This window comes from Nicotiana tabacum, chromosome 3, assembly GCF_000715075.1.
Source record: "Nicotiana tabacum cultivar K326 chromosome 3, ASM71507v2, whole genome shotgun sequence".
NCBI classification, from domain to species: Eukaryota; Viridiplantae; Streptophyta; class Magnoliopsida; order Solanales; family Solanaceae; genus Nicotiana; species Nicotiana tabacum.
In genome coordinates this window covers 205,268,502-205,292,963 of record NC_134082.1, presented here as the reverse complement: position 1 = coordinate 205,292,963, position 24,462 = coordinate 205,268,502, and the positions used below count along the sequence as shown (strand labels likewise).

The following is a 24,462-nucleotide window of genomic DNA, read 5'->3' as shown; positions in this document are numbered from 1 at the left end:
AAGCGCGAACATATTCACTAGTAAGTACCGATCTTTGCCTAAAGATTAATGCCAAACTTGGAGGTAGCAATTGGGTCCTTAAAGACTCTTATCTTGAATGTAATGACAACGTCATGTTCATTGAATCATCTCCTGAAGGGATGTGACATGTCCATCATTAGCAGATGTTGTTGCCATTATCAATTGAACCATGGAGGCAAGACAAAGTTAACCGTGATAGTGACCAAGGTCGTGGCCGCTATGAATATGGTCAACGAAGTGAAAGGGGTGGAACTCATATGAAGTTATTCAGCATGATTGATCCAAGGGTAAGACTAGTAAAGTTCTGTTTTAGGTCCACCATAGCTAAAATGCCCCAAAATATTGTTATTACTATATAAAATGGTGCACTATAAGTTAGACATGTATTATAAATTAGCCATTTGTGTCAATAAACTACCTTAGTGTTTGTTGTCAAAAATCTTATTAACATATATGAAAATTTGAGTAGCTTAATTGAGAGTGCTGAAATATTAGATAAAGTCGAAAACTTTAAAAATTGAAATAATAACTCAAAACTAGAAAATGTAATGTTTTGACAAGGAAACAATGAATTCCTTAAAAATTAATTTTAACTTTTTAGCTCGACCAATTTTTTTAAAATTTTTTTTAACAAAGATGTTTTCTTGTGGTAAATTTGAATATGCCAAGATAGAGTCCAAGAGGAGAGGAAGAATGCAGGAAACAGGCATGGGGTGTCATTTCATGCAATTCCATTTTCTCTCACCTTTAGTATGCTAATCAAGTTTTTCAATCTGAGAAATGTACGAATATCAGGATTTACTTCTGAATGAAAAAATGGATGGCAAAATGTAGAGAGATTCATTACCAAAGAGGGGAAAATATGTAAAATTTACTCAAACACAAGTCACTAAACGTTGACATTTACTTGAGCAGATAATTAACCCCTTTACTCTGATATTAAAGTTCAATCAATCGATGTCGTTGTACAAATCTGGCTTATTGACGAAAAATATGACAAATGAGGATATAGTAATCACAGCCATTATCACTACTCAAGATGATCATGTGGCCTGATTGACAAGAACATTGCAGCATACTTTCGAAGGCGATGATCACTATCCCCATTCTCCGTTACCTGATTCACAGGACGGCTTGTCCTCACCATGTAACGACGCCAAGCTAACTGTATATTCACAGCAGCCCATGTTCTCCAATTGGATGAATAATACCTTGCTGTTCGCTTAAGCCTCTCGTTTGCAAATTTGTATCTGAAGTGATCTGTGATAAATCGTAGATGGTTTGCATCTAAGCCAAATGCTTCTGTGGATTCTATGCAAGTAAAGGTTGCTGAAGAAGCTGGAAGTCTGTCAATGAAGGGACGGCGTAAGCACCAGGAAAGAAGCTCATCTCCAAAGAAGCCTCCAGGCTCAAGTATGCTCGTTGCGACCATCCCTTTACTGAGGTTTTGGCTACTTTTTACTCGCCCACGAACAATGAACACCACCCGGTGCACGGGATCTCCTTCTCTAATGATCTGTTTTGACAGAACAAAAAAGGTAAGCCATTGCCTAAGTTCAAGCTATTATAGTACTCCCTCCATTTTCATCTTATAGGAGGCACGGAGTTTGTCAGCACATATCAAAGGTACCTTTAGAACTTATAGTCTTAAATATACCATCAGATTTATATGGCTATAAGAGCATGTCATTAAGGGTAAAATGAGAAGGTTAAGAGATACTGGCTTCTAAATATAGTAATATGTAATTCTTAACTACGGAGTAGAAGACATAAAAGAATAGGCACCTTCTCATCTTTGGAGAAGACTAATGGCTTAACTCGATCACAGATGTTGTCTAGAATTAGATCATCCAAACTATGGAACAGAGGAACCTGAAATAATGAAATTCAGATCATCATCATCATCATCATATGGTAATATAACAATGTTCTATTGTTAGAAGGAAATTAAGCATGGACTTTGTCTTGTACCTTTTTAATAAGATCAAGGCAAAGAAAGCGTTTGATATCCCTTCGAAGTCCTTCTGGCAAGTCTTTTACGAGTTCCATCTCATCTTCTCCACCCATCATAGCCCATCTCTGGTGTTCAAAGTGGCGAACTCTTTGTCTCAATTGTGATGGTAATTGTCTCCTCTTCATCCACCATTCCATATCCCTGCACCTCAATTGCATTTTTCTCTTCTTTGCCATCACCGCGTGTAAAAACACCTTGAAAACAGAAATAGATCATAAATATTGCAGCTTGAAGGACTCATATTAATTCCTTAGAAAAACAAGTACTCATAGCTTACCTGGATATTCCCTATCAACAGAGTGAAGAGCATCAATCCACTAAGCACAAGGCATATACTGAAGATAACTTCTAGCCAATGACTCGTCGGTTCTAAGTCATTGCCAAATGTACTGCAATCAAACACCATAAGCTTTAACTGAGGTCCATGTATTTCCAAAGATTAGAGGTAACAGTCATCAGATAGTTCATTTTCCTTAATCATATCTTTTCCTCTGGCCAAACATTTTGAAGGGAATTAAAGATTTTCATGTTTCGCGCCATACTAAAAGGGAAGGGGAGCCTTGGAGCAACGGTCAAGTTGTCTCCATGTGACCTATAGGTCACGGGTTCGAGTTGTTGAATCAGTCACTGATGCTTGCATCAGGGTAGGCTACCTACATCACATCTCCTTGGTGTTACACCATACTAAAAGCCAAAAAGATCACTAAGATGTTCAATTTTCAAGTCTTAACTGATATATATAAAGAATCAAGTTACTCAAATATCAAGTATTAGTGCCATATCTAAAGATAAATGATGAAAATGGAATATTTACCTAAGGGTCATCAATCCCCAAAAGATGGGATAAAGAATCTTCACAGTGACAGACCTACTAGAAACAACAGGTAGAGCCCATTTGTATATTCCATATGGAAATGGTCCATTAACATCTAAACACAGTGGCTTCCTCATCACTGTTGTTGAGTTCCCAGCACATGGATTTCCCACAGTTCCTGTTGGCAATAGAAACTGATAACAAACCTCCTCTGAGCATGACAAAGACAGATTACAAGAAGCTTTCTGTTCACACTGCTGCCTTAGACATGAAGCTACTCTTTGTATAGATAGTACATACCAGCAACCCCCAGCAACCTATAAATAACAACTCGTCACTAACATTTTTATGAATATAAGTTTTATGCACTGACAACGTATAAATTTTTTACCACCACCAGGTTAAGTTAACTTATAACAGGAAGGGGACCCTTCGCGTAACTGGTAAATCATGTGACCAGGAGGTCACGGGTTCAGCCTCTTGCATAAATGCAGGATAAGGCTGCATACAATACACCCTTGTGGTCCGGTCCTTCCCCGGACCCCGCACATAGCGGGAGCTTAGTGCACCGGGCTGTCCTTTAGGTTAAGTTAACTTATAACAACAAGTAATTCTCTATATTGTCTGATATGATTGTATCGGATAGTGTAAAAAAATTTAAACTATCAGTATATATAACTTAAATTCTATTTTTAATTTAGAGAATTGTAGAATGCGGGGTAAAAGTGAAGTAGGACTTACATGAGAAGCAATAAAATAAGCAATGAGATTAAGGCCAAATCCCCACCAAATGGTACCAAAAATATATCCAGTAACCTTTTGCATTCTTCTCATTAAGCTTATGCTGTGATATACTTTGGGGAGGAACTGGAACAAGAACATTAGTAGAAGGATTGTCATTATAAGCTTGATCTGCTCTTCTCTTATTAGTTTTGGAACCACCAGCCAAAATACAACCTGACAAGTGGAAATACCAAAAGAAAAACATTAAGAAATGAGTAATCACAATTTCGAAATAAAATTGCAGAGGTAGAAAGCATTGGAACCTCATACAGCATCACATTTTGTTAGCAGTTAGAATTATTTGGCAAGGTATGTATTATTATTATAATCGAGATTCGAATCAACCCCTACAAACCATTATAACATTTTGAGCGTGCGAGTTGAGTTCAGATACAAAACAATAGTCTTAAGTTAAGTATAGTGAAAAAAAGGGCAGCCCGAGCGGAGTCCATGGAAGGGTCGAACCACAACCGTCTGTTGTACGCAACTTTATCCTACATTTCTACAAAAGGTTATTTTCACGGTTTGAACCTGTGACCTCTATTGGAAGCATGTTCTGCTGCATCGGTTCTAATTTGGTTATTCACTTTTACACAATTATGATTTTTCTGATGTATATATAATCAAACCCCTTTATAACAGTCTCCTATGCTCCAAATATTTTTGGATGTTATAGCGAATTGCTATTATACAAAACATATATTATAACAGAACATACCATTTGGTTCCGGAAAAACTTGACTTTTATAGTGAAGTACTGTTATATAAGAACGTTGTTATAAAGAGGTCTGACTGTATCAATAAATTCGTGGAACCATATTTTAGAAGACATAAAGTTGTATTGAAAAAAAAGTTGATCATTGGAGCCTCTCTTTTTTCTTTATTTATAATGTAATTAAGAATCTCATTTTAAGAAAAACAGATAGTAACATTTTTATAGAACTCAAAAAGAAGGGAAGACAAACATTTTGGGTTAAAAAGTGTACCTTTTTCACTTTTTGTTTATTTAGGGAAAATAGACAAATTTTGGATGAAACTATGAAAGCAGTATCAATTCATGTGGAGATCAGATTGCACCAAGTACATCATAGTGCAAATCCGTGACCTTCAACTTCTATAACCTCTTTTAACTTAATCTAAGAGAAATTAATAAAAGACCACATACTCATAGTATCACTACCAAAAAAAAAAAAAAAACTTTTTAGAGCATTACCTATCATTGTACTAACTTTCCTATATTATTATCCTAGAATTTGCCCGCGCTTCACGCGTTAATGAATTACGTCATTTAATCTCACTCCTTTCACTATATTGCGACTTTTAACTTCTCTAATATTAACCATATCCTTTTTTCTGCTTTAAACCAGCTGCCTCTTCATCTACAAAAGATTAACTTATATATATTAACATCGATAATTTTATTTACATCATATGTGTATTTTAACTAGATATAGCATGTTAGTACATTACTATGAGTAGTTAGCTGTTTTTGTAGAATGATATGATGTAAGCTTATAAAGAGTCAGTGTACATATGTTAAACTAATAAAAAAAATCTCCTCCTAACTTTTTGGTTGATTTATTTTAAAAAATATTGAGGTTACAAAATCTTAGTTCTTGGAGACAAAAGCAACGTAACAAATATCAAGTGGTCCGTCTACCCGACCACTTAAAATTAAAAATAGCCATATAATATATACGTAATTTATGTATATAATTAGAAAAAATAAATAATTAATATAATCAGCTATTCGTGTAAAAATTCCTTATAAATTTTGCTAACCTGAGGGACGGGTAGGACGACAAAAGTATCGAACCAGAATCCTTTAACGGACCGAACATAGTGAGCAGCAATCGCACGCGCGTCCCACACGAGTTTCCCACACCCAACAACTAGCGACTCTCTCGACACGTACGCCAACCGAAACTGCAACCACAAGTGGAAGAGGTGTACGGCGTCGAGGCAAGTCCGTATCACCGTGACGATAGCCGCAAGTCCGCCGTCCATGTACAAGCACGGCGATCCACCACGGCCGATGGATAAGGCGTAAAAGAAGAGAGGATCAACGGCTAAGGCCATGCCACGTGCCAACAAAATGAATCGATTCCATCTCTGCACGCGCTTGCTTCGAGGGTCTAACACACTTCCGAATGGACCCGACGGATGCCGGTTGTGACTGGACCGGGATTTTCCGGTTCTGGAATTATTAGTCCGGTTCTGAATTGGAACTAGCGAGGAACCGGCTGAAGCTTCCCACTCCGGTGGGTTAGCTTGGTCGCAACTAGTGGAGTGGAAAACTGGGACGCCAACTTGAGTGCATGCATAACATTCAATGGAGTTTGAGATTGGGTTGCTGTCATCTTCGTTGTCGTCGCTGTTGTCAGGTTGAACTGATCTTCGTCGGAATATGCCGAACCACCTGATATCCCCATTTCAAAATTTCAATTTATTAGCACAACCCATGAGTCATGATATAATGAATATAACAACAAAAAATGACAAATAAAATAAAACCAGTGCACTGCAATAAAAAATGTAACATAAGAAATAAGAAAAAAGAAGTTCATTTTTCTAACAGATACTTAGCACGCGAGGAGCTAGTGAACATTAACGCTTCAATTGAATCCCGTTCATCTAAAAATTACTAATATTGGAAAAGCTAATTTTTAAATATATATAAATTATTGAATCCTTTAAACATAAGAGAAAATTATTGTGACGAGGGTGATTCAAAATTTACTTTAGTTCACAAGTTCAAATTCGAATGCTTGCACTTTTTTTAGTTCCTTATTAGAATTTCCGGCTCCGCTATTTATGTACTGACCTTGAGAGGAAGAAGCGGAGGTCTTGGCGAGAAGACATCTTGAGAGGAGCGGAACCATGGGAAAGAAAGAAAGGACTATAGTCTCTAAATTTGACAATACTCAATCTAAGAGGGAGATAGAGATCAAAGAAGCCAGAGAATTACATATATCTAGTAGTAGAAGAAGAAGCCAACATTATGAGAAATATGCATGCGGGGAGAAGGTGATAAGTGTAAGAGAGAAGAGGGAAAGAAGAGAATTGGTTATGTGGAGAGGAGGGGATGAAGTGGGCAAAATGCATACATACAACAATAATTAGGGAAGGGTACGTCTGTGGAATGAGCACATGAAGAGGTTGGCATTTTCCTGTAAGGACGAACAACCTCTTACGGAAACGTCACGGTTGTGGGGTTCATTGCAGGGCGGCTTGGGTCCCTTTTAGTTTCTATGATGATTCAATATCTCTTGAAATTTTTACTTTCCATGTAAATATAAGAGAGCAAATGAAGAAAGAATCAACCAACTCTTTACTTTGTACATATTGTCATAAAATGTTCACTGGGTTAACGGGTCTAATTAGCTTAAATAAGATATATGATGTACACATCCAAGTGCAGGCTAGGTAATCCATAATTTTAGATTTATCAGAGAATGAGGAATACTAATCTTGCAGTAGAAATAATTAAGCTTCTAAAGTAAGTAGTGGTTCTCCATTTTTAAAAGGAAATTAAGTTGGAATATCCCCAAAAATTGGGACTCGTCTTGAACATCGTCCTGAGGTAGTCGTGCTCTCCTAAAGATAAACTTGGAGGCAACCAAGTGTGATTAAGAAAAAAAAAAGAGAAAAAAAGAAATACTTCCGACACGTACTAAGAGTATCCTTAGAACTTGTGGCTATAAGAGTATGATATTATTAAGGATAAAATACAAATTTGAAGCTAAAGAGTTTTTACATATGAAAACGTTGTGATCAATAGGAAAGAGTGTCGTATAAATAGAACGGAGAAAGTATTAGTTACTATAATAAAACAGAGAAACAGTTTAGTCCATTGTGTTGAATTCAGTGATAAAAGCAAATTCAGTGTGTGCCCAATCGATTGAGCAATTAGAGTAGAGAATTGAATGCAGAGGAAATGATCGAGTTGTAATAGAATTGGGAGAAAATGATCTCTCTTACTTTGTACAATATGAGCTACAAGTATTTATACACATTTGACTAACTATGGTCTACTTAACTAACAAGCAGCTATCTAGGTTAATTTTTCAACTAACTATGGTTAAGTGAGCTAACTAACTGACAGATGGAGTAACAGACTAAGTTCCATGTGTACAACTAGCACTATCTTCTACACCTCTCCTCCTCAAGCTAGCGGAAATGAAGATGTTCTTCATCTCTAGCTTGGAAAGCAAATGATGATGTTGCAAATGAGGAAGACCCTTAGTGAGCACATCGGCAGGTTGTTCAGCTGAAGTTAGATAGACAGTCTTGACCAAACCATGCCGAATCTTCTCGTGAATGAAATGACAATCGATATTAATATGCTTGGTCCGCTCGCGGAAAATAGGTTTGGGAGCAATCTGGATAGCAGATTTTCTATCACAATGAAGAGGCATAGAAAGATGAAGCTCAACATTGAGCTCTTTGAATAAGCCCATGAGTCAAGCAATCTTAGTGACAGTCGAGGCCATACTCCTATACTCTGCTTTAATAGAGCGTCTTGAAATGGTGGACTATTTTTTCAACTTCCAGGATATGAGAGAATCACCATACATGATAAGGTACCCTGTGATGGATCTCTTAGGGGTCGTTTGGTAGGGTGTATAAGAATAGTGCGGCATAATGTATATTAGTAATGCATGTATTAGTAATGCATGTATTAGTAATGCAAGCATTAGTTATGAAAATATTATTTCTTATCTATTGTTTGGTGTGGTGTATTAAAATTATAATGCATTGCATAATTTTTTTTAAAAAATAGTCGCTTACAAAAATGCCCTCCATATTCTCTAGCTTTAAGGGACTTTAAGGACAATTTTGTCTTTAACCATGCTAATGCATGCATTAAAGCCTTGGTATTACTAATGCCATGGTTTTCTATGCATTACTTATGCATAGGATAATGCCAAGTATGTTGTATAACTAATACAAGTATTAGTTATACACAAGTGGAAAAAAGGTACCAAACAAGGTATTAGTAATACATAGAACTAATGCTTGCGTTATTTTTTCTAATACCTCCTACCAAACGACCCCTTAGTGTTAAGGCAGGAGGCCCAGTCTGCGTCAGAGAAGGCATGTAGCTAGGCTGCACTAGAAGCAGAAAAGAGGATACCCAAGCCAGGAGCATGTTTGATGTATCTAACCACGCGACTAGCAGCCTCCATGTGAGAGACTTTGGGAGCACGCATAAATTGTCTAAGAGTTTGGACTGCAAAAGAAATATTAGGTCGACTGATGGTCAAATATAGTAAACGACCAATCAGCTATTGATAAACACTAGGGTCGATAAGCAACTTATCACAATTTTCCCCAACATGCTGATAAAAAACAACTGAAGTGAGCTTCAAATTAGGTTCCAATGGAGTAGCTAAAGGCTTAGAACCAGTCAATCCCAAATCAGAGAGGAGCTCTAGAGCATATTTTTGTTGATGCATCAAGATGCCTTCCTCCTTTCTAGCAAATTCCAGCCCAGGAAAATATCTTAGATCTCCAAGATCTTTAATTTTGAAAATGTGTTGTAGAATGTCTTTGGTTTCTTAGATGAGTTGAGAGTCATTGATCGCGATCAAGAGATCATCTACATAGAGCAAGACTATAACCATTTTGTCTAACACCTTTTTAGTAAGTAAGAAGTAATCTAGGTGACTCTATGTAAAACCAGAAGACACTAAAGCTATGGTCAATTTGATATTCCAATGACAAGAGGCCTGGTTAGGTCCATAAAGAGACTTGAGTAGCCCACAAACATGTTGCTCCCCATGCAACTGTGTGAAGCCAGGAGGTAACTGCGTATAAACTTCCTCAGTTAAATCACCCTGCAGGAATGCATTATACACATCCATCTGATGAATTTGCTACTTGTAGGCTGCCACTAAAGATAAAACTGCTCTGACTGTCACCATTTTCACCACATGCGGAAAGGTTTCCTGATAATCAATTCCCTCATTTTGACTATAACTCTTGGTGACAAACCTTGCTTTGAACCTTTAAATATCACCTGAAGCTTTATATTTTATCTTGTACACCCATTTACATGCAATGGCTTTATTCCTAGGACGAAGAGGTATGATAGTCCAAGTATGGTTGTCTTCTAGTGCTTGTATCTATGGTCCTTTGCAGCTTCATAGTAAGTTCTTAGTACATCTTCCGTAGAGAGCTTAGCAACAAGGCTATGGTAAGTAGGTGCAAGAGCATTATAGTTCAATATAGAAGTGAGAGGATATAGGCAAGTATTGACAATCCTCTTTCCTTTGGCTGGTTCAACATAATCTTGAAGCCAAATTGAAGTTTTACTAGGTTTGCCCGACCTTCTTAATGATTCTGAAGCAAGTATTTGGGTTTGAGAAGAAGAAGTGACTTCTGATGCAGCAGGAATTTTTGATACAATAGGAGAAGTTGATGTAGACATTGTAGGAGCAATAGGAATTTCTGATACAATAGGATCAGTTGGTGCATACACTGTAGGAGTAAGAGGCTCAGGTGGGATATGTTGTCTCAGTTCTTCATATGAAGAAAATCTAAAAGAAGGCTGAGGGAAAGTTGGAGTCACAGTTTCCACTTGTTGTTGGAAAGGAAAGACTCATTCATTGAAGACCACATCTCTGCTTACAAAAATGGACTTATTGTCCATGTCATATAACTTATATCCCTTCTGAGTAGAAGCATAGTCTAGCAATACTGATTTGATTGCTCTAGGCCCAAACTTGTCTCTCCCAACTAAGTTAGTGGCATGGCATAGACTGTCAATAACCCTCATATGTGACAAAATAGGAGGTCTGTCATACAACAACTCAAAAGGTCATTATTACCTAGTACTGATGATGAAATTCAGTTGATCACATAGATTGTTGATTCTATACAGTCTCCCCAGAATCTGAGAGGCAAATGCCCCTAAAATCTGATAGCCCTAGCAGTTTCTAGAATGTGTCTATCACTCTTTTCTATCACCATATTTTGCTGTGGGGTATATGGATAAGAACTCTGATGTAGGATACCATATTGTTTGAACAATGCATTGCAGTGGCTGTTAATGAACTCTGAGCTATTGTTCTGACCTGAAGATTTTTATCTTTTGTTAAACTGTTTCATAACCATTACTATAAAATCTCTCAACATAGTAATTACATTATATTTATGTGTAACATAAAAATTCAAGTCCATCTAGAAAAGTCATCAACCAATGTATCTTATTCCATTATAAGTGGGCACCTTGTATGGCCCCCAAACATCCATATGAACTAAATGAAAAGGATCATTTGTCTTAGTACAACTTAATGGAAAAGGAACTCTTGTTTGTCTAGCTAAGGGACAAATGTCACAAAGACTTATTGTAAAACTAGAATTATCTCTAAAAACACTAATTTTCTTAAGCATTGCCATAGGCACATGCCCTAACCTCTTGTGCCAAATAGCTGCATTCAGCTCTCCAGAAACTGCCACTAATTTTGGGCCTTCAGTAAGTGGTTTCCTTTTCTTTGAATTTAGGACATATAAGCCATCTTCTTCCTTACCAATCTCCTTCACCCTCCCAGTAAAGAGATCCTGAAAGACAAAACAATTGGGGGGAAAAAATGGCACAATAGTTCAAAGCCTTTGTTAGCTTAGACACAGAGAGAAGATTAAACTTAAAATCTAGTACACAAAGCACATTCTCAATCAAGTCACTTCCTGCTAAGTGACAATCTCCCACTTGAGTGATATTTGTTGATTCCTCATAAAGCAACTGAACCTTCCCTGAATTTCCTACTAATACACCATTTTTCAAGACAGATCCATTACTAATCATGTGATTTGTTACCCCTGTATCTACTATCCACTTCAGTACATTCAAATTATCCGATAAAATTTTACCTGTCATGTTAGCACTAGCCTCAGATACTTAAGATTTGTTCAGCACTGATAATATTTGGTCATACTGTTCTAGAGTAAAAAATGGAGCTAAGACTTGTCCATTTCCTTACTGTTGTCCAGTGTTAGTCACATTTTGAGCATGTGCAACGTTTTGTTGTTGTTGATTGAGAACAAACTCAGATGCATGATTACCTCCTATGACTTCATTGTCTTTCTTCTTCCCTTTGAAATTAGCTGGATAACCTATTATCTTATATTATTTTTCTTTGAGATGGCCTTTCATTTTACAAGACTCACAATGCATGAGCTTGTAACAATTCTCCCTGGTATGTCCTTTCATGTTGCAATAATCACAGAACATAAGAAAATTCCTCATACGTTTTTGTGTTCCTTTTTGTGAAGAGTGTTGTGGGATCATTGTGTTCACCTAACCTATAACCACCACCAGACACTAGTTTTTGACTCTCATCTTGAGTAATCATGGTAGATGCTTGGTTTATTAATGGTGTTGGTGACATCATTAGAATTTGGCTGCAAGCTTGACTATAGCCATCATTTAAACCTATTAGAAACTGTAACAACCTGTGATTTTTCAAGTGAGTAACAAAGTCTTTGGACTTATCACAGCAGGAAGGCATAGGTACAGTGGAATCAGTTTCATCCTAAAGATCTTTCAATTTCGAGTAATAAATAGAGATAGGGGAAACACCTTGAGTCAATGTAGCAATTTTCTTATGAAGATGATAAACTCTAGTGAGATTAACCCTGTCAAATTTCTCCTTTAAATCATTCCAAACAAAATAAGCATCAGGACGGGAGAGTATACCGCTAAGGAACTCCTTGCTTACATTGCTCGTAATCCATGATTTCACCAAAGCATTGCAGCGATCCCAAATCCTTGCCAACATTAGCTCGACGAACTGTGCCATCAATAAATCTGAGCTTGTTTTTGCATTCCAATGCCAGCAACATGGCGTGACTCCAATGCTATAATTCTCCATTCCGATGAGTAATATTCCAGTTTGTACCACTCCCGACGAATCCGACGGCTATAGATAAAGCGGATGGTTGTGGTCCATTGTGCTGGAACTAGATTCATTACTAGAATTCACCATAATTGCAAAATTAGGTTTTTTCAGCAGACTTCGAAGGTGAAGAATTTCTCGATTTCCTTACAAAATTGACGAAGAAAATCCCTAGATTCTTTCAATTAGAAACTCTGATACCATGTTGAATTCAATGATGGAAGCAAATTCAGTGTGTGCCCAATCGATTGAGTAAGTAGAAAAGAGAATTGAATGCAAAGAAAATGATCGAGTTGTAACAGAATTGGGAGAAAATGACCTCTCTTACTTTGTACAGTATGAGATACAAGTATTTATACACATTTGATTAATTATGGTCTACTTAACTAACAAGTAACTATCTGGGTTAAATTATCAACTAACTATGATTAAGTGAGCTAACTAATTGATAGATGGAGTAACAAACAAAGTTACATGTGTAAAACTAGCACTATCTTCTACACATTGCAGTGACTCTCAAACTTCTTGAAATATCAGTTCACTCTCAGTAATCCATTGACACATAGGTAATCTTCCAAAGAAAATTTAAAAATTGCAATTATTAAGGAAGTAATAGAAGATAATCTGGTAATCTTAGCGGGGTGTAAAGCCCACACGGTAACCAAAAATAAGCTCCAAAACTGACAACCTATATTTGAATTTACCTTTGGAATAAAACCGAATTACATATATGTACGTACGTTGACGCAGAAGGCGACAGGAAAGACGTGTATGGAAGAAAGAAGAGCTTCTTCTACTATTAAAGGAAATAAGTGAGTGAAAGGAAAAATCATGACGTTGAAATTTTGGCACTGGGATACGCCGTGATGCCTTTGGCCATTCGAACAAATTTGCACATACAAAAGGAAAATTTGTGTATGATTTGGGCCCCAAGTCCTATTTTCCTTCTTTTTTTCCCATCAACAATTTATTTAGTATATTTCTTTTCATTCACAAAATTAGTCATTTTGACAAACTAAATTTGTTTGAAAATGCTTGACGTTTTAGAAAAAATAGGTCATTTAGTAGTATTTTTCTCAATTATGCTCTTATTGTTCTAATTAGTGATTGTTAATTAAGTGTGACAGTTTAATAGAGATAAAAAATAGTATAGACAAATTTGAGTGTAATTAAGTCCATAAAACATATTTTTAAGGAGTGTACAAAAACAAAAAAGACTGATAATATGGACAACTGCAGAAGGTGGCAATACACAAGAAAGGATCGAATGTGTCTCCAATTGTCCCGCTAGTTTCGTATAAACTTTTAGCATCTTAATCAGCGTAATTATGAACTTTCCCAAGGAAGAAAACAATTTAGATAAGTATATATATTTAGCTGCTTTCGTTGACTGAAACATAAGTACTGCAAGTACCTTACATATTTCATAGTTGCTTTAATGCAAGAATATCACTTTGTTAGTTGACTCATATTACTTTAAAATGTAAATGAGACATGGTCTGACTTTCCGAAAAATGTTCAAAAATAAATGCATTAGAGTAAAGGAAAAAAGTGCAACACGCGTACGGAAAACCAGGCAAGTATTGTGGTACTAATTCTTAAAATTTTCCTAGTAATCAGGATTAAATAACAATTACGTCATTCATCTTCCAAAAATTTTACTGCCATGATATCTAAATAAGGTATTCTTTTTTAAGCATAAATCTCTATGACCTTAAAAGATATTGTATTTGATACGACGGAAAGTCATTTTCATGAAAATTTTCAAAAGAAACTATTGCCATGTGTTTGATTGGTAAATAGACAATATCTCCATTCTTGATATTAAATATAAAAGATAACATTAGGAAATTAGAATGTTTTGATGAAACTTTTCAGTACTAAAATCCTTAGTAATGCAATTTAATCTATATTATATTAAAAGGAGAGTAGTATGCATTATGCTTAAGCCAAGTGGCAAGTTAAAGTAAAGCCACTTGGCAATTTTAGGATAACATTAATCATTAGAAATTATAAATAAAAACATAATTAAGGGAAGTAGTTTAATAAATCTTATACATAATCTAAATATATCTTAGACAAATCTAATCTCTCTCTCTCTCTCTCTCTCACACTATATATATGTGTGTGTGTGTATTTGTATTTATATCTATATTTATATCTATATCTGTATTTATATCTATATATTGATCCACTCATAGATTTTCTTCTAAATTAGTTAGAAATATGGAGGTAAAAAATTAATTAAAAAACTATAATAGAAAAAAGTAAAAAATATAGAAAGACGTAAATTGAGATAACCTATGACTATTTATACTTTGGAGTGTATATATATATATATATATTGATCCACTCATAGATTTTCTTCTAAATTAGTTAGAAATATGGAGTAAAAAATTAATTAAATAGAAAAAAATAAAAAAAATATAGAAAGACATAAATTGAGATAACCTATGACTATTTATACTTTGGAGTAAGTTAAAATATGAAATAAAATTAAAATTTACTTAAGGTATTAAAGATTTATTGATTTCAAAAATTAAAAAAAATTCAGGCGGTAAAATAAGATCTTACATAAAATATACAATTATTTATAAGATAAGAAAATAATTAAATATCTATATCTTCTATCTATATTATATTATATTAAAAGGAGGGTAGTGAAGCATGATATTAAGCCAAGTGGCGTATTGAGAAAATGTCACTTAGCATTTTTAAGACCTAATCTAAATAGATTTTTTAATTTAATAAGGATTAAAACAATTTAGATTTGCTCAAATTTAATTTATGGTAGAAATCAATTAAAATTGACACATATTCTTATAGTAAATAAATTTTGATAGCTTTCCAGATATAATTATTCACTAACCACTTGATTTGTTTTCTTTCATTTTATAATTTTATTATTTTTAAAAATAGTACATAAAGAAATAAAATGATAGTGAAAATATTATCATTAGATATAATGTGTTCCAACAAATAAGAAATTAATTTTTAGATTAATATCTAAATTGAGTGCAGTTATTGAAAGCATAAGATAATTTTTAAAAATGCAGTCCAATTAAAAATTAGAAGGATATAACTTTTTTGAAGATAAAAAAATTCTTCTTCAAATATATAAAGAAAAATATTAAGAATAAATTAGAAATAGTTTGAGAATATTTATGCTAAGAATTAGTCTATAAAATAAAATAAAGTGAAATAAAATACTTAAAATACTATTGATAAATTTAAATAACTCAAGAATTCAAGCAATGTTTTTAAAATAAAATAGATGCTTATTTTAAGATTAAAAAAATTCTAGATTTATCTATATTATATCAAAGGATAGTAATGGATAATTATATTAAATAAAGTGGAAACTTAATTAAAAGCCATATGAAACTGTGACAATACCATATATCTGACAACATAATAGCAAAAGTAAAAAAAAATAATTAAAAATTTAATATTAGAAATGAAAGGAAAAGACTATTTTACTTAATATTAGAAAGTTCTTAACATTATGATGAGAATGCTCAAACTATGGATAGGACCACCAAAAATTAAAGTCTTGCTAGATATAGAATTAAATTTTAAAAAATATAAAATAAATATCTAATATAAGTAATTTTTTAACGAAAACAAAAAATCAAATTTTGTATCTTGAAACTAAAAGGAAAGAAAATTTATTGCATGTAATACAAAAAATAAATATAAGAAAAACTCAATAGATTTGGAATATAATAATCAAAGAACTTGTATATTACTATTTTAGACTAATCAAGGTTATAATTTAAAGTAAAATATGATATTATTTTGATTACAGGTAAAATATTAATACGAAAAATTAATTAAAATTTTTTTAGTAGGGAATAGACTGTATAAAGAAAATAATAGAGATAGTGTGAGGATATTTATACTCTAAATTATTTTAAAATAAAAAAGTAAATAATTGAATAATATTCAAAAATAATACTGATAGATTTAAATAGTAAAATATTTTCGAGTAAGAGGATAAAAGAGTAAAATATATTAAATTTCAAGAATAATAAAATAATGTTTATCTATAATTGTTAAAAGGATAATAAGTAAGATATTAAGTCAATTAGTAACCCGAAAAAAATCATATTAAAGTATAATAATATTAAATAATAAATAATATAATAATTATAAGCAAAGAACAAAAAAAATGTGTAAATTTTAAAAGAATAAGACTTATTGGAGCTTGAGATAAAAAATAAAATGATACTAAGAATTTTATTAAAATAATATGATCTAATATATTCAAACGAGACAAATCGCCACATGACATATTTAGTATTTTTTTTAAATATTGATAACCAAACGAAATTCAAGTACTAAAATTAACCGGTTGGATTATATAAATATAGAAAAAGAAAACAGATTATCAACTAAGAGATTTGCAAAATGATTTCATGTCTTACTTCTTAATTAGTATCCAGTGATTACCTATAAATTTTATCTGGAAGGTTTATATTTTAAAGTTATTTATACATAATTCAAATAATCCACATCACAATCCGATATAGGCTATGTCCGCGCATCGCGCGAATACTAATACCGATAAGTATTAGTTAGAACCAGTAATCTGAGGTTCATAGTTATGATAATTGTAAGTATAACACTTCCTGCCCATAAGTGAGTAGTCATTTTTTTTCTTCTTCTTCGTTCCAAACATCAGAAAATAATTTCCTCATTACAAACTCTTTTTTTCATAATGACTCGCGTGATACCAAGCGCACCTCAAGTGAATGAGCTAACTCGAATAATTTCTTTGGCAAAGGATCAAATATATCCATGTATTATGAGAAAATGTTTAAATATATCTATCATTAAATTTTGGGTCTAAATATAGTTTTGTCGTAATACTATTGGTTCAAATATACCCCTCTTCTGTTAAGTTTTTCAAGGTGGACATCCAATCTTACGTGGCACTGACATTTGATGAGGTGGATACCACATGACATGCCATTTCACTATCCCTAATTCATATATAAAAGACTAAAATTTGAAATACAATATTTTTCATATATGGTAGCGGAAATGGTGACAATAATGATGTAGAGAAAGAAAGTTTTAGTGGAAGAAAAAAAATAGAAGGGAGGGAAAGTTTAAGAAAGTACTTCCCTTGGTGGTAAATGGGTTGGAAAGAAGGTAAGCCTCGCACCCTCGTCGTCACTCGCTCGGCTTCGGCTTCAGCTTCGGATTGGGATTCGGACTATGTTAAAGATCGATTGATTGATTAATTTTTTGGACAAATTTTCTTTCAATTATTTAACTAATTTAATTAATTATCAAAAAGTCAACCCAAAATAACCCAGAACCAGCGCACGCGATACCACATGTTCCAAAGTTTCTGAAAGGTTGCAAATTTTCAAAAACAGTGCCAAAAAATACTTACACTTACCCCTATCGAATAAACTGTTGGGATTGGAGGTAGAAATGTGAAGGGAGAGTAAGTTGTTCCCTTATACTTTGGAAAGAGAAATTGTCCCTCATTGGTAGTGGAAAGAAAAGGAAATGTACTTATATTAAGAAAACACTTCCCTTGGTGTTAAATGGGTTGGAAAGAAGGTAAGCCTCACGTTGTCGTCGTCACTCGGTTCGACTTCATCTTCAGCTTCGGATTTGGATTTGGATTTGGTTCCGGCTTACCGCAGAGTTTGTGGGGGAAATCTATCCTTACAACTAACCAAATACTTAATAGAGTACCCCACAAAAAACGTGGGGGTGTTACCTTTACCCAAAAAGGTAAAAATCGGACCAAAAACTGTGAATTGTATTTTTATTGGATATGCTACACACAGTAAAGCATGTTGGTTTTTGCTTCATAAATCTGATAATCTATAAATTCATGTTAATATGGTAATTGAATCAGATAATGTTGAATTCTTTGAAAATATTTATCCGTATAAAACTGAATGCAAGTCTTCAAATGAAAGTTCTAAATGACCACGAGAAGAACCAAAGGAAAATACTCCTAGTGAAGAGGATCCAAGGCGTAGCAAACGTCAAAGAACATCTGCTTCCTTTGTACCAGATTTTGTGGCATTCTTGCTTGAAAATGAGCCTCAAACTTTCAAAGCAGCTATGTCATCTTCTAATTCAGCATTTTGGAAAGAGACAATCAATAGTGAGATTCAATCAATTTTGGATAACTATACATGGGAATTGGTTGATCTTCCTCCAGGATTTTAGGTTCGAAATGGATCTTTAAGAAGAAAATGAAAACTGATGGTACTATTGACAAATATAAGACAAGACTTGTTGTCAAAGATTATAGACAAAAGGAAGGCCTTGATTACTTTGACACTTACTCGCTAGTAATGAGGATAATATCTATTAGGGTGTTAGTGGCACTAGCGGCCGTGTATGGTCTTGAAATCCATCAAATAGATGTTAAAATAATTTTCTTAAATGGAGAGTTGGAGGAAGAAATTTACATGGAACAACTTGAGGGTTTTGTGGTTCATAGTAAAAAAAAAATAAAGTATGCAAACTTGTTAAGTCGTTTTACGGACTTAAACAAGTACCTAAACAATGGCATGCTAAATTTGACCAAACAATATTGACAAATAGTTTTAAAATCAATGAGTGTGACAAATGTGTTTACATTAAAAACACTCCAGGTCATGAAGTCGTTGTTTGTTTATATGTTGATGACATGTTGATAATGATCAAAATATGGCATATATAAATGCTACTAAGCGCATGCTGGCTAATAAATTTGACATGAAAGACTTAAGAGTTGCTGATATAATCTTACGAATTAGAATTCACAAGACTCCACAAGGTCTAGCATTATCACAGTCACACTATATTGAAAATATACTTGACAAGTCAAGTATTTGAATTTCAAGATTGCCAAGACTTCAATTGACGTGAGTTATGCACTTAAAAAGAATAAAGGTGAAAGTGACTCACAACTGGACTATGTGGGAGTATTGAGAAGTTTGATGTATATTATGAATTGTATGAGACTAGATATAGCATGTGCTATTAGCAAACTGAGTCGGTTTACAAGTAATACCAATCAAATACATTGGATGACAATGAAATGAGTTTTGGGGTATCTGAAATATAACCAAGACTATGCTCTGCATTATAAAAAATATCCCTCCGTGATTAAGGGATATAGTGATGCAAAATAGATCATCGGATCATCTGAAGTTAAATCCATGAGTGGATATGTTTTCACAATTGGGGGTGGAGCAGTGTCTTGAAAATCATCCAAACACACATGCATCGCCCGTCTAAGATAGAATCTGAATTCATAGCTTTAGACAAGGCCGGTAAAGAAGCTGAATGACTCCGAAATTTCTTGGAAGATATTCCATTTTGGCCCAAACCTTTGGTACATATATGTATAAATTGTGATAGTCAAGCAACAATAGGTAGGGCAGAGAGTGTTATATATAACGAAAAATCTCGTCACATACAACGGAGACACAATATTGTTAGACAACTACTCTGTAGTGGTGTTATCACGATTGACTATGTGAAGTCAAGAGTAACGTATCGGATCCACTTATAAGAGGCCTATCTAGAGAGGCAGTTGAAAGATAGTCGAAGGGAATGGGGTTAAGGTCTAGGACAAGTCATCATGGAGGTAACTCTATCTAGCAGACCGGAGATCGCAAGAGCTAGGTTCAAAGAGATCACACAAAGTTATGAATGATAGTTCAATATTGTCAAATAATTCAACCCATTCTCGTGATGAAGACAATATTCAGAAATCAGAATAAAGTATTAAGGCTTTTTGATGAGTTAATAAAGCTTAAAGCTTCTTAATGATTTGCTAAGTCTAGAAGGAAATGATTAGATAATGTGTCTATAGGACTACACGTTTAGAAATCACTTATGTGGGTGTGAAGTATAAGCTGCTTTAAGGGGAATGAAAATAAAGGCTCATTCTCTAAGCACTCATGAAACCAGGCGGTGTTCATGGCTGAAAAGAAAACAACCGTGAGAACCATAGATGGTTAAAGGTTGATTGTGTGACTTATGTTGTCTAGGTATACAACAAAGCTCGACGGTTCAAAGATATCAAATCTACCGATTAACCGAATATATCCGATATAAGTTCACTATGAAAAGTTTAAAGGCAAACTTACTTATCCGGATGCAATTAATCATTGCTTGTAAATCACACACTCGTTAGCATTCCTGTGTCTTATAGCCATTCCCCATTCATATAGGGGATTGTTGGTTGGTCAACGAGAAATGGAGGGAAGAAATATGAAGGAAAAGTGAATTGTTCTCTTATGCTTTGGAAAGAGCAATTGTCCCTCATTGATAGTGGAAAGAAAAGGAAATGTGCTTATATTAAGAAAGTACTTCCCTTGGTGTTAAATGGGTTGGAAAGAAGGTAAGTCTAGCGCTGTTGTTGTCGTCGTCGTCGCTCGCACGGCTTCGGGTTCGGGTTCGGACAAAGATCGATTGATTGATTAATTTTTTGAAAAATCTTCTTTCAATAATTTAATTAATTAAATTAATTATAAAAAAGTCAACCTGGAATTCCAAACAGCCATGGCTATTTCTGAAAGATTGCAAATTTTCAGAAACAGTACCATAAAATAGATATAGATTTGTTTTGATCCCAGAATTTTTCCTTACGAAATTTTCTGAACTTCTTTTTCTTCTTCTTCTTCTTCTTCTTCTTTTTCTTCTTCTGCACAATTAAAATCCAGTGTGATTTACAGCCATTGAGTGGTTCGCAGTTCACCAGCATATTAGGTACCGATACTCTGGTGAGTCAAATCGTTCTATTCTGAGAGGATAATATTCCAACAACTCGAGTACTTGAGGGGAATAATTTCCTTTAGGACACACTGTGAATTCAGTAGGCTCGATTTCATTCCAATTTTTTTTCCAGATTCTGTTCTGCTTTACTTTTGTTTTTCTTGTTTCTGTTTTTATTACAAGAAATTTACTATTTAATAACATTATAATTAATACAGATTAATAATATAAATACCTACAAACAGATCTGGTAGATAGTTCATCTATATAGGATTCGATATTTAAGTGTTTAGAAATATATATCGCTGGAGAGAGGTTTCGAACTGAAGTGAGACGAGCAGATTCGGAGTCGTGGTCGGCGGTCGTAACTCGTATGGAGGAGAAGAGCCAAGCGCAAAAGCTTCGGCCTTCAAGAGAGAGGGACTGCTGCCGAGATTAGGAGAAATTTTAATTAGGGATTTAGGTGATAGAGAAGAGAATAGAGGCAACTACTGCGGGCTGCTACCGCTAGTACTGAATTGAGAAATTAGGGATATGGGGTTTCAAGTAGTAATTTATATACATAGAAGTAAAAGTATAAATGAAAATTCTTAAGGGTTAAATGTTTATCCAATAAAGAAATTGAGTAATTCGTCCCCAAACCATTAAGCCTTTAATTATAAAATCTTAATTCGTTCACCAACCATTATCCCGATAACACAAGACCAATAAGCCAATAAGCTATTTCTGTCATTCGGTTAACGGTTACGGTTCAGTTTTGAACCGCCTAATTAAGAAGATAAAACGAGGAAACTCTATCCAATTACTGCCCACGGGTGAGGAGTGGCGTTTGGTGCATTTTAATGTCTTCAATTCAGTAGCAGGGGCGGATTTATTCCTGTCGAAGCGGTGTCATGCAACACCGTTTCGTCCGAAAATTTTACTAAATATATATATTAATACTATACGAAAACGGATAAGTAGGAAAAATGACACCACTTGACATAAATTGTATCTTGGTGTGTTGGTAATGTGCTTGCTTCTTCTCTAAAAGGTCAAAGGTTCAAACCTCAACTAAGACATTTTTCTTTTACAAATATTTGAGAGGGCCTTTGTAGTAAAAATTGTGATGAAATAGAATTGAACACCTTTTCTTACTTAAGACTCAACAAAATCAATAGCCGTTATTTTTTGTCTAAAAGTATGATAATCAAAATTATACTCAGTTCTTTTATAGTAGGATCCTCTCTTTCTAAGAAACAGGGAAAATGAAGACCAAACCTAAGAGTGGATTAATTGAAATTTTTGAGAAGTGGTTAGTTTGTACTTAGTCTCATTATCTCATATAAGATGACTAGCCTTTGGAAAGATCACACAAATGGAATCTTCGTACGTATGACGTATCTGTGTACGAACGATAAACATATCATCTTAAACATTTACATTAAAAGGAAAAGATTATCATATACTCTGTACTATTTTTTTTAGTTGAATATAATTCTTCCATAAACATATTCGGCGTATATAAATCTTCTGTGAAGCATAATAGCTTTTAAGAAATAGATATTGGCCTAACTCCATCCAAAAAAAAATTAATGAGGATTGTTCAAGAGGAGATCATTATCCCACCCTAAAGACTGTGCATCAACCTAAAGACTAACGATTTCAATAAAAGAGACAAGCTATATATAGGTTTAGATAATTTTAATTTAGGGGAACAATACTGGTGAGATTGAACAAGTTGAATAATATAATTTTTCAACTATTTTTCGTAGAAAGAATATTCTGTCAAAATTCAGTCCATGGGATATTCATGGTCCTTAATAAACCCTAGGGATCAGTGACAAGGTTTCTTTCTAGGGTTTCGTATATCAATGATCATTTCGTCGTTCCTATAACTAACTCAAAACAGTCAGCCTGTGCACTAAGCTCTTGCTATGCGCGAGATTCGGAGAAGAGCCGGACTATAAAGGTCTATCATACGTAGTCTTACCCTACATTTCTGTAAAAAACTGTTTTCACGACTCGAACTCATGACATCTTGGCCACATGGCAGCAATTTCACCAGTTACGCCAAGGTTCCCTCCCAGCAACTATAACTAACTCAAAGAAATTAATTTATCTGTTTTCAACGTGAACTTTCTGTTCCCCAATATAATTGTAGGTAAAACATCAAGAATAGGGATTCGAAACAAATTCAGACTAAGAAAAGAAAAGGAAGAGGATTGAAACCTGGAGTTTGAGAGAAAATGAGCCATTGACGACCGAGAATGATACAACTTTTCTCTAACTCATGCAGATGAATTTTGATGGTGCTTTAAGTCTGAAAGAAGAGCACAAAATTAATGAAAAGAGAAGAGAGGAAGTTGTGTCGTGTGGGGGAGAGCTAAGGAAGGAGAGAGTACAAAGGTCCGTTCGTACGTTTACAGTTGAGGGAGTGATAGGCCAGAGTGATGGATAGAGACGGATCCAGAATTTAAAATTTATAAGTTTAACTTTTAAGATTCTAAATATTGAACGTCGTAACCCATTGAATTCATATCTACTACTAGTATTTGTTGCAATAATGTAGACTTTTGCATAAAAAATATTATGTTTTATGTCAAAAGTACTTGAATCAGATTACCCCGATGTTGTAATGTTGGATCCACCGTTGGATGAAGGTGTGGTTATCAGAACTAGTTTGAACATCACTAATGATTAATCATCATGATAATATATATGTTCATGATATATATATATATATATATATATATATATATCATGAAAAAATAACATTAGTTTCCCATTGTTGTTTGATGTGGTTGTGAGGAGTGTGGAAGCTTCCTCCTCTAGCATCAGTCACCCTCACATTCCAAATACAAAACAAAATTATATTACACACATGAAGAAAGAAGAACCTCACACGTTGTGACTATATTATTAATTATTCCATGTCAATGTATAAGTTGGTCAATGTGTGATAATGGGTGGAGATAATTATTATACATGCGCAATGTAATATTTCTACACTATTAATTGTAGCTGATAATTAATTTGCCTTATTTTTCAGGTTATAAAATTTAATATTTTAAACTCGATAATAAATAAACAAGTTACTTATAATAACAATTTATTTATCAATTTTCTTGCATGTGATGCTTCCCATATACTATACTCATATAGCTTCTTGTCTAATGACCTTAATAATTAGTTCGATATATATA

The 24,462-nt window shown here is 34.0% G+C and overlaps 1 protein-coding gene across 2 annotated transcripts; it reads right to left on the bottom strand.

Moving 5' to 3' along the window:
- Window positions 1–864: 864 nt before the first annotated feature.
- Window positions 865–23,623, bottom strand: LOC107820973 (cyclic nucleotide-gated ion channel 2-like). Of its 2 annotated transcripts, none has more exons than XM_016647342.2 (8): window positions 23,489–23,623; window positions 5,415–6,051; window positions 3,591–3,806; window positions 2,850–3,166; window positions 2,313–2,424; window positions 1,993–2,229; window positions 1,807–1,893; window positions 865–1,537 (listed from the first exon to the last, which is right to left on the bottom strand). In XM_016647342.2, exons 1-8 carry the CDS (start codon window positions 23,512–23,514, stop codon window positions 1,052–1,054), a joined length of 2,118 nt encoding a protein of 705 aa, XP_016502828.2. In that variant the 5' UTR covers window positions 23,515–23,623; the 3' UTR covers window positions 865–1,051. The 2 variants fall into 2 exon arrangements, with proteins under 2 accessions (XP_016502828.2, XP_016502827.2); XM_016647341.2 differs by lacking the exon at window positions 23,489–23,623 and adding an exon at window positions 6,457–6,754.
- Between the last annotated feature and the right edge of the window lie 839 nt (window positions 23,624–24,462).